Here is a 16,716-nt window from a genome sequence, read left to right on the forward strand (position 1 = left end):
TTCCTTATTCATATTCTCCCGTGTACAACAGTCCAGAGCATCAGCACCCAACACAACATCCACTGAGGTCCCAGGGACAGGTGATGGCAACATCAACACTCCAAAAACCAGCTTCTGGAACTGTGTACTTCAGAACACTTGCAAAAACAGCTTTTCCAGCACTGGCTGGTTGAAAGCCCAGGGTTTTACAGGAGCCGGTACAGAGTACCCAACATAGGACAGTTCCCATTAAGAAAACAAAAAGAGGAAGGTACAGAAGAAAGGGATTGAATTATTTTCAAGAATTGATTCTGTAATCTATTGCAATGCAATATTTATTTATAAAATAAATCTTTGGAAAGCTCGGCGAACAGAACCACAACAACGAGCACCCGAGCTACAAATCTTCTCACAAACTTTGAATACAATTTTAAATATTTATAAATCTTAAAACTAAATTCAGTTCTGTCACGTTGTCTTTCTCCCGTATGGGATAATGTGCTGTCACTGCAGAGACCCTGATCTCTGCCTTATATCAGACTTTTGTGCTTTTTCAGCAGTGGTGAGTAATATTGTTTTTGCTACTCCCCACAGAAATCCTGCAGAGATTCAACTTGAATCCTGATGAGTGATAGTTTCAGTTTGAATAATAAGGTAATAAATTAAATGAAGTGAAGACAAAAATCTCTACGCTTGTCATGGTACCTCTTCCAGATAAAGCTCAAGGGTCAGTCACAATGGAGTCCAATTTGGGGGTTCAAAAATCTATGTTGGTTTTTTAGAGCAGCACATTCTGCTACCATCTTGAAAGCATTCTACAAACTCTTCATCCAGATTTTTCCTGCCAAACTGATTTTTCCAGTTTATATGTAGATTAACATCATCTGTGATCATTGCTGTCCCCTTTTCACAAGTGCTTAATATTTCTTGTATGTTTTGTCCCACGGTGTAGTTATTGTTAGGGGACTGATAGAGCACTCCCACGAGTAACTTCCTTCCTGTGCCATCCTTGATTAACAGTGTTAGCCCTCCACCTTTACCAAGCTTCCTGTTCTTTTTTGAGGGTCATGTACAGTTGAATATCCAGGACCCAACCTTCGTCATCCCGTAGCTACATCTCTATAATAGCTTACATCATCTCATTTATTTACTTCAATGTGCACCATCAATTTGTTTACTTGCTATGAATGCTGCATGCATTCAGATATAGACTATTTAATTTTGCTTTTTTATTGTTGTAACATCTTATCTTGACTGTTGATGCATTCTGAGATGTATTCTTTCTGCCTGTTCCTTCCATTCTCTGCCCACTACCTTGACTCAACCCCTGGATTTGCTACACCTACTCAAGCTTTATCCTCACTCCCACTGTTTAGTATAAAACCCTCTCTACTTCCCTAGGTATAGAGATTGCCAGATGAAGTCTGTCCTATTGGTATAAACCCCATTTCCCTAGTATGAGTTCCAGTAGTCCATGAATCGAAATGTACTTTTCCCAAACCAGTCCTTGAGCAGTGTATTAACTTCTTCCTGGCCTCTGTCAATTGGAATATGGTTCAGGATTATTACCTTTGAAGTTCTGCTCTTCAATTTGGTGCCTAGCTCCTAATAATGTCTAAGTAGAAACTCCTTCCTCGCCTCGCCAGTACCACTGGTACCTACATGGAACACAACGATTAGATCTTCTCCCTCCCACTCCAAATTCCACACTACCCTGAGCAGATGTCCTAAACTCTGGCACCAGGCAGACAACACAGCCGCCTGGACTCACCCTCTTGGCTCCAGAGAATGGTATCTATTCCCTTCATTATATTAGCCTCTATTGCCACTATATTCGTTTTCACTCCCCCGCTTCTTGAAAGGCAACCAAAGTGTCCTGGTCAATGTGCTCCACCTCCCTACAGACCTTGTTTTTATCCATACAAGTGAAACATGTTGGATCATTACACAGGCCGAGGCTCCTACATTATAAGTATCCTCCTAGCCCTTACCTGCCTCACTCATGATTCAATGGTCCTGACCCTTACTACTGGTGGAATTGGAGAGCCAAACCCTAAGGGGTGTGATTGTCTTTAGAACAAAGAATCATTGCACACATTGGGTGGATTCTAGGATATCTGGTATCTCTTCCTCTTGTCTAATACATCATAATATTTTCAGTTCAGCCTCCAATTTAATGATTGAGTTGGATTCCCTGTAATTTTGCACATTTACGGGAGAGGTGTTTGCCTTAGATTACTTTCAGATCCAGAAGCTCCCATGTCCCATGTTTGTCAGCCTGGTTCTCCATTGCCTTATCTAATTAGTTAAATGTAGTTGTTAATTTGATAAGTCATGTTAAATTTTTATTATTTATCACAATTTTACTTTATCAATTAAATGCTATTACCATTTACAACTGAAAGTTATATGTTAACATTTAATTAGCTCACCCGACTCCTATGATGTCACTCATTTTTCATTGTTTCTCAAGTTGAGCGCACACTGACTGCCAGCTGCTGTGGGTGAAGTGGGTGAAATGGTGCACTACGAAAAGGTCAAGAAAGAAAGAAGACATGTGGACCTCCTTCTATCATTTCACCAAAGTCTCAGGCTGACCAAACCCGCACGCTCTCTGAACTCACACAACTTCCACTCTGTGCCAGGTGCACTTAATGCTGGCTGCACTCAATATTGTTGATGTGACTTAGATGAGTCAGTTTGGCTCCATTATTGTTCAAGAACTTGTTTTAGCTAGCTCCTTAATTAATTAACTAAACAAGAGCTTCTCAAAAGAAATGGAACTGAGTTTCAAGCTCCACATCATATTAGTTACTAACAATGTCCTCAGACCCTCACACCAAGTGAAACCTCCTTCATGTTTCTGTCCAGGTTGGATTCCTTAACTCACTAAATTCCAAATGGTCTGAAGCTGAAAATATTTGAGCGACAATAGATCCAGGCACTTGTCTTTAAATTGCTCTCTCATCCTTCCATAACCAACGTGTACAACCTCCTCCAGTTTTACAAACCTCCTGTACATCACACCTCCTCACCCCACAACTCACTCCTCAAATTCCTTCATATCTCCTTATTCCACTTTTAGAAATCTCCTCATCCATTCAACCAGATTTTCAAACACCTTTTTCAACCTGAACCCCATGTCCAATGTTTGCTTTCTCTTCTCTCTGAAAGTCACAATTGGTGTTTATTGCAGAATTTCTGATGGGGATCCCCTGAACTATTTGACAGCAGTGAGAACAGTTCCTCAGAGTTCAGACTGGAGGATATATTTCCAACTTGATTCCCAGCCTCAGAGAATTTCAAGTTCTCACAAAACCATTAAGCTGGGATGTTGTTACATCATCTTTTGGTGGGAGCTAATTATTCATGATGATGGTGTCGTGGAGTTGAAGGCGTGTACTGTAACTTTAAGAGAGAGTGAAAGTTGATAAGCTAGCAAGCACCTGTCATGTGACTGAGTGCAGGCACAGAGCATTCTGGACAATTTGCAGATGCAATATTTGAGCCGTAAATCAGATAATAAGGTGTTTTCACAACCATTCAAATTCAACCAATCAGTTTAAATTATGCACCAAGATATTAAAATCCAATTGAATTTGTTTTGACAAAATCAAACCAATGAGACGATCTGATGTTTTGGGGTATAAAGAGCAGGCATTTTGAACCATTAGCTGGAGACAAAGAGCACCTACTGCCATTGATAGGCTACTTGTAGACCCCACCCCCACCCCCACCCCCACCCCCACCCCCACCCCCACCCCCACCCCCACCCCCCTCTCTAAAAGGTACCCTTTTCAAATGAAACATCTTTGCAAGAGAAGACCAAAGATGATGCAGGAGAAATCTACAGACAGAGGAAGTTCAACACACAAAGATGGCACCTGGTTTTGAAAATTGATTTGTTGTAAATTTAATAGGGGCTTTATTGGATCAAATATTGTCATAGAGTGAGAGGTAAATAAATCATTAAGACAAAGGAGGCTAACAGTTGTAGATAGTTGTTATTTAATTTTTTTTGAGTTAAAGTATAAATTGTTAATTTTTCTTTAAATAGTGGAATTTTGAGTAGTCCGCTGTCACTCATACTTTAACAATTTACGAGGTGAGGTGAGCTTTTCTGTATGTTTGGTTTAAATGAGCAGAAGGGTTTACCCTGTGTCATAAAAGTGTTTGGGCTCAGGTCTGTGATTTGGACTGGTTTAGACACATCCAGTCTGAGATTTGGGTAAATCTGAACAGATAAAATCCCAGCAGATTTAAACACTTGCTGATTAGTGTCCAAGATCTTTAAATAAACCATAGGTGAGACAATTTGTTGAACTTCAGTTATTAGTGGTTGGTTAAATTAAAAGTGAGACAAATGGCTCTTAAAATTGCTAAAGAGGTTCTGGGGCTTGAAGATGATTTCCAAATTTGCCAAGAAAGTTTAGAAGGAAAGAAAAAGACCTCACTTCTAGAATTAGCAAAGAGGTTAGAATTGGGTTTACCCAAGGACAAAAGTAAAGCTGAAATTGGAAGGGAATTACTTAAGCAATTAGGTGTGTCAGAGAAACAGACAAGTGCCGTAGAGTTAGAAAAAACTTGGGAGAGGGAAAGAGAAAGAAAGAGAGAAGAAAGTGGGAGAGAAAAAGAGATAGAAACATAGTTAGCAATGTCAAGTTAACAGAATGGAGATTAAAAGAGAAGGTAGTGATATGTACAAATATGTTAAACACTGCCACATTTTGATGAGAAAGTTGTCGAAACCTTCTTTATTTTATTTGAAAAACTGGCTAGGCAGATGGAGTGGTCAGAGGACTTGAGGGTAATGCTAGTTCAGACTAAACTGGTAGACAGAACTCGTGAGGTATTTGCAACGATGTCAGATGAGGGGTCAAGAGATTATGAAGAGGTCAAACAAGCTTTAGCTTCCGGCAAGAATTTCAATCTGTGAGGGTTAGAAGTTGGGAGAAGGGGAGATCCTACATTATGAAACCAAGAGTAGAGAATACTGGTAATTGTTTACAACAGGTTAAAAAAGAAACCCAAGAGGGTGGAAAGGAGGTGAAAGTCCTTGTGTATGTCCACTGTGCTAAAGTGGGACACACAAAGTGCTGGCCGTTAAAGAAAGGCACTGTGGGAAAAGATAGTGGTAAAAGAAGCTAAGCCAGTGGCATTAGTGAAAGTAGTAAAGGAAACCCCAAGAAGAGATGGAAATGTGTTGCTGGAAAAGCGCAGCAGGTCAGGCATCATCTAGGGAACAGGAGAATCGACGTTTCGGGCATTAGCCCTTCTTCAGGAATGAGGAAAGTTGGTCCAGCAGGCTAAGATAAAAGATAGGGAGGAGGGACTTGGGGGAGGGGTGTCGGAAATGTGATAGGTGGAAAGAGGTCAAGGTGAGGGTGATAGGTCAGACTGGGGTAGGGGCGGAGAGGTCGGGAAGAAGATTGCAGGTTAGGAAGGCGGTGCTGAATTTGATGGATTTGACTGAGACAGGCTGGGGGGAGGGGAAATGAGGAAACTGGTGAAATCCGAGTTCATCCCTTGTGGTTGGAGGGTTCCTAGCCGGAAGATGAGGCGTTCTTCCTCCAACCGTCGTTTCGCTGTGGTCTGACGATGGAGGAGTCCAAAGACCTGCATATCCTTGGTGGAGTGGGAGGGGGAATTGAAATGTTGAGCTACAGGGTGGTTGGGTTGGTTGGTCCGGGTATCCCAGAGGTGTTCCCTGAAACACTCCGCAAGTAGGCGGCCTGTCTCCCCAATATAGAGGAGGCCACATCGGGTGCAAAGGATGCAATAGATGATATGTGTGGAGGTACAGGTGAATCTGTGGCGGATATGGAAGTTTCCTTTGGGGCCTTGGAGGGAGGTGAGGGGGGAGGTGTGGGCGCAAGTCTTGCACCTCCTGCGGTTGCAGGGGAAGGTGCCAGGAGTGGAGTTTGGGTTGGTGGGGGGTGTGGATCTGACGAGGGAGTCACGGAGGGAGTGGTCTTTACGGAATGCTGATAGGGGAGAGGAGGGAAATATATCCTTGGTGGTGGGGTCCATTTGGAGGTGGCGGAAATGGCGGCGGATGATGCGCTGTACATGGAGGTTAGTGGGGTGGTAGGTGAGGACCAGTGGGGTTCTGTCCTGGTGGCGGTTGGAGGGACGGGGTTCAAGGGCGGAGGATCGAGAAGTGGAAGAGATGCGGTGGAGGGCATCGTCGACCACGTCGGGGGGGAAATTGCGGTCCTTGAAGAAGGAGGCCATCTGGGTTGTGCGTTTTTGGAACTGGTCCTCCTGGGAGCAGATGCGACGGAGTCGAAGGAATTGGGAGAATGGGATGGCGTTTTTACAGGGGGCAGGATGGGAGGAGGTGTAGTCCAGGTAGCTGTGGGAGTCGGTTGGTTTGTAGTAGATGTCCGTGTTGATTCGGTCGCCTGAGATAGAAATAGAAAGGTCGAGGAAGGGGAGGGAGGAATCTGAGACTGTCCAGGTGAATTTGAGGTCGGGGTGGAAGGTGTTGGTGAAGTGGATGAACTGTTCAACCTCCTCGTGGGAGCACGAGGCGGCGCCGATACAGTCATCGATGTAGCGGAGGAAAAGGTGGGGGGTGGGGCCAGTGTAGTTGCAGAAGATGGATTGTTCCACATATCCTACGAAGAGGCAGGCATAGCTGGGGCCCATGCAGGTGCCCATGGCTACTCCTTTCGTTTGGAGGAAGTGGGAGGATTGGAAAGAGAAGTTGTTCAGGGTGAGGACCAGTTCAGTCAGTCGAAGGAGGGTGTCAGTGGAAGGGTACTGGTCGGTACGGCAGGAAAGAAAGAAGCGGAGGGCTTTGAGTCCTTCGTGATTGGGGATGGAGGTGTACAGGGACTGGATGTCCATGGTGAAAATAAGGCGTTGGGGACCGGGGAAGCGAAAATCATGGAGCAGGTGGAGGGCATGGGTGGTGTCCCGAACGTAGGTGGGGAGTTCTTGGACTAAGTGGGACAGGACCGTGTCGAGGTATGCGGAGATGAGTTCGGTGGGGCAGGAGCAGGCTGAGACGATGGGTCGTCCGGGGCAGTCAGGTTTGTGGATTTTGGGCAGGAGGTAGAAACGGGCGGTGCGGGGTTGTGGGACTATGAGGTTGGAGGCGGTGGATGGGAGATCCCCCGAGGTGATGAGGTTATGGATGGTCTGGGAGATGATGGTTTGGTGGTGGGGGGTGGGGTCATGGTCAAGGGGGCAGTAGGAGGAAGTATCTGCGAGCTGGCGTTTGGCCTCAGCGGTGTAGAGGTCGGTGCGCCAAACTACTACCGCGCCTCCCTTGTCTGCTGGTTTGATAGTGAGGTTGGAGTTGCAACGGAGTGAGTGGAGGGCTGCGCGTTCCGAGGGTGAGAGGTTGGAGTGGGTGAGAGGGGTGGGGGAGTTCAGGTGGCGGTTAATATCGCGGCGGCAGTTGGCTATGCAGAGGTCGAGGGCAGGTAGGAGGCCAGCACGGGGTGTGAAGAACAATTCTTCCGCCGCCTTCGCCTCCGTGCCTACTTCTTTAACCAAGACTCCCGCCCACCCTCTGACGACCCCTTCTCCCGCCTCCAACACACCCCATCCACCTGGACACCCCGTGCTGGCCTCCTACCTGCCCTCGACCTCTGCATAGCCAACTGCCGCCGCGATATTAACCGCCACCTGAACTCCCCCACCCCTCTCACCCACTCCAACCTCTCACCCTCGGAACGCGCAGCCCTCCACTCACTCCGTTGCAACCCCAACCTCACTATCAAACCAGCAGACAAGGGAGGCGCGGTAGTAGTTTGGCGCACCGACCTCTACACCGCTGAGGCCAAACGCCAGCTCGCAGATACCTCCTCCTACTGCCCCCTTGACCATGACCCCACCCCCCACCACCAAACCATCATCTCCCAGACCGTCCATAACCTCATCACCTCGGGTATCTCCCATCCACCGCCTCCAACCTCATAGTCCCACAACCCCGCACCTCCCGCTTCTACCTCCTGCCCAAAATCCACAAACCTGACTGCCCCGGACGACCCATTGTCTCCACCTGCTCCTGCCCCACCGAACTCATCTCCGCATACCTTGACACCGTCCTGTCCCCCTTAGTCCAAGAACTCCCCACCTACGTTCGGGACACCACCCATGCCCTCCACCTGCTCCATGATTTTCGCTTCCCCGGTCCCCAACGCCTTATTTTCACCATGGACATCCAATCCCTGTACACCTACATCCCCCATCACGAAGGACTCAAAGCACTCCGCTTCTTCCTTTCCCGCCGTACCACCCAGTACCCTTCCACCGACACCCTCCTTCGACTGACTGAACTGGTCCTCACCCTGAACAACTTCTCTTTCCAATCCTCCCACTTCCTCCAAACGAAAGGAGTAGCCATGGGCACCCGCATGGGCCCCAGCTATGCCTGCCTCTTCGTAGGATATGTGGAACAATCCATCTTCCGCAACTACACTGGCCCCACCCCCCACCTTTTCCTCTGCTACATCGATGACTGTATCGGCGCCGCCTCGTGCTCCCACGAGGAGGTGGAACAGTTCATCCACTTCACCAACACCTTCCACCCGACCTCAAATTCACCTGGACAGTCTCAGATTCCTCCCTCCCCTTCCTCGACCTTTCTATTTCTATCTCAGGCGACCGAATCAACACGGACATCTACTACAAACCAACCGACTCCCACAGCTACCTGGACTACACCTCCTCCCATTCCTGCCCCCTGTAAAAACGCCATCCCATTCTCCCAATTCCTTCGACTCCGCCGCATCTGCTCCCAGGAGGACCAGTTCCAAAAACGCACAACCCAGATGGCCTCCTTCTTCAAGGACCGCAATTTCCCCCCCGACGTGGTCGACGATGCCCTCCACCGCATCTCTTCCACTTCCTGCTCCTCCGCCCTTGAGCCCCGCCCCTCCAACCGCCACCAGGACAGAACCCCACTGGTCCTCACCTACCACCCCACTAACCTCCATGTACAGCGCATCATCCGCCGCCATTTCCGCCACCTCCAAACGGACCCCACCACCAAGGATATATTTCCCTCCCCTCCCCTATCAGCATTCCGTAAAGACCACTCCCTCCGTGACTCCCTCGTCAGATCCACACCCCCCACCAACCCAACCTCCACTCCCGGCACCTTCCCCTGCAACCGCAGGAGGTGCAAGACTTGCGCCCACACCTCCCCCCTCACCTCCCTCCAAGGCCCCAAAGGAAACTTCCATATCCGCCACAGATTCACCTGTACCTCCACACATATCATCTATTGCATCCTTTGCACCCGATGTGGCCTCCTCTATATTGGGGAGACGGGCCGCCTACTTGCGGAGTGTTTCAGGGAACACCTCTGGGACACCCGGACCAACCAACCCAACCACCCTGTAGCTCAACATTTCAATTCCCCCTCCCACTCCACCAAGGATATGCAGGTCTTTGGACACCTCCATCATCAGACCACAGCGAAACGACGGTTGGAGGAAGAACGCCTCATCTTCCGGCTAGGAACCCTCCAACCACAAGGGATGAACTCGGATTTCACCAGTTTCCTCATTTCCCCTCCCCCCAGCCTGTCTCAGTCAAATCCATCAAATTCAGCACCGCCTTCCTAACCTGCAATCTTCTTCCCGACCTCTCCGCCCCCACCCCAGTCTGACCTATCACCCTCACCTTGACCTCTTTCCACCTATCACATTTTTGACGCCCCTCCCCCAAGTCCCTCCTCCCTATCTTTTATCTTAGCCTGCTGGACCAACTTTCCTCATTCCTGAAGAAGGGCTAATGCCCGAAACGTCGATTCTCCTGTTCCCTAGATGCTGCCTGACCTGCTGCGCTTTTCCAGCAACACATTTCCATCTCTGATCTCCAGCATCTGCAGAACTCACTTTCTCCTCAAACCCCAAGAAGAGCCAAGAAACTGCAGGAGACTGCACAGCGGAGGCAGGGGTTGGGTATGGGGTTAGTGCCTGATCATGACAAAGGATTTGTCTCTGTGGGTAAAGTTTACTCAGAAAAAAGAGAATGACAAGACGTTATAATTTTGAGAGATGCAGGATCTAACCAGTTTCTAATAGTAAGACATGAACATATTTGCACTCTTTCTGATCTGTTACCTGAGAGAGTGATAATTTGTGGGATAGATGGACAAAAAGTTAGCATTCTCTTATGTAAGATCAGGTTAGAGTGCCAACTCAAGACTGGGGAAGTGACAGTGGGAGTGATTGACACAGATCAGATCCAGGAATCCAGTTTGTTCTTGGGAATGATTTAGCAGGTGTCAAGGTAGGAGTGATACCCCTTGTTGTGGAGAAGCCCAAGGAAGACCAGGGAACTGAGGAGTTAAAAGAAAAATACCCTGATATTTTCCCAGACAGCGTCATAACAAGATCCCACTATCATAAATCACAGCACGAAGCAAAAACTAAAGAGAAAAATGAAGGAGTTGAGGTTCCGTTAGCGGATACCCTGTTTGATGTAATGGTACAGGAAAAACCTGAACAGGCAGAGGGTCAGACAGAAGTAATTAGTCCTGAAAGGCTAAGGGACTTGCAACAGAAAGATGAGACAATCAAAGATATGTATATTGATGCGTAATCCGAAAAAGAGGTAGAGAATATTCCTGAGGATTATTAGAATCCTAAAATGGAAATGGAGACCACGGCAGGTTAGTGCAGAGGAGAAATGGGCCAAAATGCACCAGGTTGTGTTGCCGGTAGCATAGACAGGAAGTGTTACGGTAGCACATGAACTACCTGTAGGAGGTCACCCTAGGGGTATGAAAGATTCAGGCTAAGGTACAAAAACATTTTTATGGGCCTGGAATACACAAGGATATGGTTAACTTTTGCTGTACGTGTCATACATGCCAAATAGCAGATAAGCCATAGGCAGTAATAAAACCAGCACCTTTGTTTCCAATTCCCGCATTTGAAGAACCTTTCATGCAGGTTATGATTGATTGTGTAGGTCCCCTCCCGAGAACTAAAAGTGGGAACCAGTACTTGTTCACCATAATGGATGTGTTTCCCAGATTTCTGGAGGCAATTCCATTCCAGAGTATTAAGACAAAAAGGGTAGTAGAGGAGTAAGTTGCTTTTTTCACACGGTATGGGCTATCCAGGGAGATTCAGTCAGCCCAAGAGTCACATTTTACTGCTAGGCTGTTTAAGGAGGCTATGGATCGCTTAGGTATACAGCACTTTAAATCCAGTTTGTATCATCCTGAATCCCAGGGAGCTTTAGAAAGGTGGTATCAGACCCTGAAGACCATGTTGAGAGCGTACTGTCAGGATTACCCGAATTTAAAAATGTGTTGCTGGAAAAGCGCAGCAGGCCAGGCAGCATCAAAGGAACAGGAGAATCGACGTTTCCGGCATAAGCCCTTCGTTCCTGCAGAAGGATTTGTGCCCGAAACGTCAATTCTCCTGTTCCTTTGATGCTGCCTGGCCTGCTGCACTTTTCCAGCAACACATTTTTAAGCTCTGATACTCCAGCATCTGCAGTCCTCACTTTCTCCTAGAATTACCAGAATGCTTGGGATAAAGGTATCCCATTCGTATTGTGTGTCATTAGAGATGCCCCAAACAAATCTACTCAGTTTACTCTCTTTGAGTTAGTATTTGGACATGAAGTGAGAGGCCTTTTGAAATTAATTAAAGAGAAATTGATAAGACCAAATTTGGAGGTTTCACACTTGGATTATGTATCGGAGGTGAAGGAGAGTTTAAATCAGATAGGTGAGTTAGCTAAGGCACAGCATAGAATGAAGCAGGTGGCAGATAAATACTCTGAGATTTGGACGTTTTCCTGTGGGGATGATGTATTAGTATTGTTACCGGTAATAGGAGGTCCCTTCAAAGCCAGGTTTTGTGGTTCCTATCAAATTAAGAAAAGGTTGAGTGAGATCAACTATCTGCCAGATAGAGAAAATCTATATTGGGTATGTCATGTGAATATGTTGAAACCTTATTATAATTAGGAGAATGCTGTGGAGAAACAGGTGTTAGTTACTATCCTGCAGAGTGAGGAATCAAATCTAGATGTTGTGGAATTTGACGTACCTCAAAATATATTAAACAATGACAAAGTCCTTGAGGAGTGGGATAGGTTAGTAAACTATCTGTCTCAGGATCAAAGAACATGGTTGAAAGGCTTGTTACGGCAGGACATATGCAGGAATAAGATGGAGAGGACTAATGCTATTGTGCATGAAGTCGATGTCAGGAATACCGCTCTGATAAAACAACACCCCTACAGTCTTTGTCCTTTCAAAGCCAGACAGGTCCAAAAGGAAGTGAAGACTATGTTGTGGTTCTGTTCGCCGAGCTGGAAGTTTTTGTTGCAAACGTTTCGTCCCCTGGCTAGGCGACATCATCAGTGCTTGGGAGCCTCCTGCGAAGCGCTTCTTTGATGTTTCCTCCGGTGTTTATAGTGGTCTGTCCCTGCCGCTTCCGGTTGTCAGTTTCAGCTGTCCGCTGTAGTGGCTGGTATATTGGGTCCAGGTCGATGTGTTTGTTGATGGAGTTTGTGGATGAATGCCATGCCTCTAGGAATTCCCTGGCTGTTCTCTGTCTGGCTTGCCCTATGATAGTAGTGTTGTCCCAGTCGAATTCATGTTGCTTATTGTCTGCGTGTGTGGCTACTAAGGATAGCTGGTCGTGTCGTTTCGTGGCTAGTTGATGTTCATGTATGCGGATTGTTAGCTGTTTTCCTGTTTGTCCTATATAGTGTTTTGTGCAGTCCTTGCATGGGATTTTGTACACTACATTCGTTTTGCTCCTGTTGGGTATCGGGTCCTTCGTTCTGGTGAGTTGTTGTCTGAGCGTAGCTGTTGGTTTGTGTGCTGTTATGAATCCTAGGGGTCGCAGTAGTCTGGCTGTCAGTTCCGAGATACTCCTGATGTATGGTAGTGTGGCTAGTCCTTTTGGTTGCGGTATGTCCTCGTTCTGATACCCAACAGGAGCAAAACTAATGTAGTGGCACTGTTAACAGATTTGCTGAAGAAGAACACAAAATTTCGGTGGACAGAACAATGCCAGGAGGCATTTGACAATTTAAAAGCAGTATTAACCACCACACCAGTTTTAGCTACACCAAATTTTTTTGAAACCCTTCAAAGTTGCAATTGATGCTAGTGACATAAGAGTTAGAGCTGTACTGCTACAGGAAGATAAGGATGGAATTGAACTGCCAACTGGTTACTTTTCAAAGAAACTCAACATTCACCAGAGAAAATACTCGTAGATTGAAAAAGAATGATTGAGTTTGGGGGTACTAGCCTTACATCATTTTAATGTTTATGTCACGAACAATGTGTCTGAGTTGATTGTTTACACAATCACAATCCCCTTACATTCTTGGAATGCTTTAAAGACAAGAATATGAGACTAATTCGTTGGAGTCTAATGTTACAGACTTTTAATTTCCAAATTGTATATGTTGTGGATCATAAGAATGTAATAGCAGATGCGTTATTGTGGATTTCATGGATAAAGTATAGGTAAGATTGAACAGATACCAAAGTTTTATATATATATATATATATATATATATATGTGTGTGTGTGTGTGTGTGTGTGTCCAGAGGTTAGTATGAACTTAAATTAATGTCCTATGTATGTCATGGTAGTGAGGTTAAGAATTAGATGAATAAAATGAAGCTATCTTTACATTATGATGGTTCATTTCTATTCTTAAGCGGGGAGGTGTTGTGGAGTTGAAGATGTGTACTGTACCTTTAAGAGAGAGTGAAAGTTGATAAACTAGCAATCACCTGTCATGTGACTGAGTACAGGCACAGAACGTTCTGGACAATTTGAAGATCTAATTTGACTTGCAACACAATCAGCACCTCCCTGATCAACTACTGTCATTTCCAGTTCACAGCTGACTACTAATATCTCACTTTGCCATTTGAGCTGTAACTCAGATAATGAGTTGTTTTCACAACCATTCAAATTCAACCAAACTGTTTAAATTATACCCCAAGATACTAAAATTCAATCAAATTTGTATTTTACTGTTTTGACAAAATCAAACCAATGAGACAATCTGATGTTTTGGGGTATAAAGAGCAGGCATTTTGAACCATTAGCTGGAGATAAAGAGTACCTACTGCCATCAATAGGCTGCCCGTAGGCCCTCTCTCTAAAAGGTACCTTTTTCATATGAAACATCTTTGCAGGAGAAGACCAAAGATGATGCAGTGGAAATCTACAGACAGAGGAAGTGCAGCACACAAAGATGGCACCTAGTTTTGAAAATTGATTTGCTGTAAATTTAATAGGGGCTTTATTGGATCAAATATTGTCATAGAGTGAGAGGTAAATAAATCATTAAGACAAAGGAGGCTAACAGTCGTAGATAGTTGTTATTTAATGTTCTCTTTTGGAGTTAAAGAATAAATTGTTAATTTTTTTCTTTAAATAATGGAATTTGGATATTCCTCTGTCACTCATACTTTAACAGTTTACAAGGTGAGATGACCTTTGTGTGTTTGGTTTAATTAACAGAAGGGTTTACCCTGTGTCGTAACAATGTCGACATCTAATGTACGGCCCAATAAGGGCAGTCTGTAAAATCCAGCAGTGAGGATGGTTGTGTCTCTCATCCCAGTTAATCCACAGGTAGTGCCTTAGATTATTGTTGATTTAACCCATTAACCATTTCCAAAAGTTCCTGTGTTTGACCACTGCTCACTCAGGTTCACCTGTCTAAACCAGTGGAGGAACAGTAATTGAAGGAGGGTGCTGTCTGTTAGACATAGTTACTAATTTCACTGCCTTCCCCCTAGTAGGGGATGGCTCCTCTGGTACTTACGTGAGTGGTTGCCATCGAACTGTAGACTTCTTTCGGCCAATGTAGCGAGTGCTTGAAGCTTTCGTCCCTCCGGCTCTCTCCCTCTTTTGTTTCTTGCTGACGTGTCCCATTGACAAAGCTGGCACATGCTGTGTCTTGGGTGAAGCTAATGTGGGATTGGTTGGGAGATGAAGGTCAGTCACTACTTCACATCGTGTGCCGGTAAAGCCAGGTTTACATACACAGACCTGGGGCTGTTGGCAAAATCCACCATTCTGACAACGTGGGAAACAGATAGCTGCAAAGTGACCAGGACAAAATCAATCAAGAAACAGCTCACTGAAGGTGAAAGTCTGAAATTCTGGCATTATACATCTCTATTTAACACAGCATCTGGGAAGACAGACACCACTGAGATTTCACAAAGTATGGAGCATGGATGGGATGAAGAGAAGATGTCCTGCCATCCTGTAACAATGTTCCTGCAGCAAGGAGAGGGAATGGCATTGACTTGCAACACAATCAGCACCTCCCTGATCAACTACTGTCATTTCCAGTTCACAGCTGACTACTAATATCTCACTTTGCCATTGAAAGACAGTGTGTAACCCAGTTCTGACCTCTAGATTTGGGGGCAAGTTTAAATGTTTACTGCAGGAAACACACAGATTTCTGGTATGGATCTTTGTAATAAAATCAACAAATTTAATGCACAAATCCTTCAGCCTAACAGAAGTGTAGCAGTTTAAGTGATCATTTTATTTTGAGAAATAAAATGATTGGGTTATCTGTCAGTGAGTCAAGAGTGTGGTGTTGGAAAAGCACAGCAGGTCAGGCAAGCATCCGAGGAGCAGGAAAATCAACGTTTTGGGCAAAAGCCCTTCGTCAGATTATCTGACAGTGAGTTGAACATTGTCTGTCACTTCTGACTCGGGGTTTAAAACCAAACCTTGACCAAAATCCCCTTTACTTTGTTGCATATAAAGCCTTGACTAATAGACAGGCAGAATAAATCTGGGATGTTAGCTACGGATAACCAAGTCATCAGGTAGTACTATGGAATTTTACGTTGTAAAGAGATCATCAATGCTTGTTGTTACATTAGTTTGGTACAGAAAATGACTGAAATTTAGATTGAGCTACAGACTGGGTTAGTTAAAAAAAACAGACTCCCAATACTCTGTAGCTAACCCTGTATCTGTTCTTGGAGCCTTTGATAAGGACAGTGTACATGAGGACAGTATAGAGGAATATTTACTCAGTATCTAACTCTTGCTGTCCCTGTCCCGGGAGTGTTTGATGGGGACAATGCAAAGAGAGCTTTGCTCAGTACTTAACCTCACACTGTTCTTTGTTTGGAAATCCTTGATGTTGATGTTCAAAAAGAGATTCAACTAAAATATTTTACAATAAAAGCTTGCATTTAAATAGCTACTCTCAGAATTGTAAAATGTCCCAAGCAGCCTTAGATATGTGAATCAGACATTAGGATAACAAGGAGATGCTGGGACAAGTGACTTGAAGCCAGATTGCAGCTACTGAAAGGAGACAAAGAGATGGGGAGGTGAAGGGGTGGACAGCTAGAGATGGTCAGCGAGGGGAGTGTGCGTATTCAGGGAAAGAGATTTGGATGATATTTAGGCAAGAATTCCAGGCAGATGGTGGGGTTGAGAGGTTTGGGAGGGAGTTTCAGTGTGGGATTGTTCAGGGAGGGAGCTGCTGAGAGTGGGGAAACTGGGAGCCAGAATTCCAGAACATTGACCTCCTTGTGTTCCTGAGTTTTTACCACCATCTACAGGCCACATACAGCTGGTACAGCAGCTGCTGGTGAAGAACCAGAAATAAAACCTTTCATAATTTCCCATTAAAATCACAATGCAATGGGGTTGGTGTTGAGGCAGGGAGCCACTAGGATTTGGGCAGCGGGTTTGAGCAGTAATACTGCAGCAACGTGAATGACCACAGCGAG

General features: G+C 45.4%; 1 protein-coding gene across 4 annotated transcripts in view; it reads right to left on the reverse strand.

Annotated features, from left to right (window-relative positions):
- LOC122544774 (latent-transforming growth factor beta-binding protein 4-like) overlaps window positions 1-16,716 on the reverse strand; it is a 257,894-nt gene that overhangs the window by 229,868 nt on the left and 11,310 nt on the right. For all 4 annotated transcript variants that reach the window (XM_087984070.1, XM_087984072.1, XM_087984071.1 and 1 more), the window contains exon 3: window positions 14,769-15,045. In XM_087984070.1, coding sequence (XP_087840196.1) covers window positions 14,769-15,045 — 277 coding nt within the window. The remainder of the gene's footprint in view (window positions 1-14,768; window positions 15,046-16,716) is intronic.

Source organism: Chiloscyllium plagiosum, unplaced genomic scaffold, assembly GCF_037043375.1.
Source record: "Chiloscyllium plagiosum isolate Xiang-an unplaced genomic scaffold, Cpla_swu_hap1 HiC_scaffold_47, whole genome shotgun sequence".
NCBI lineage: Eukaryota > Metazoa > Chordata > Chondrichthyes > Orectolobiformes > Hemiscylliidae > Chiloscyllium > Chiloscyllium plagiosum.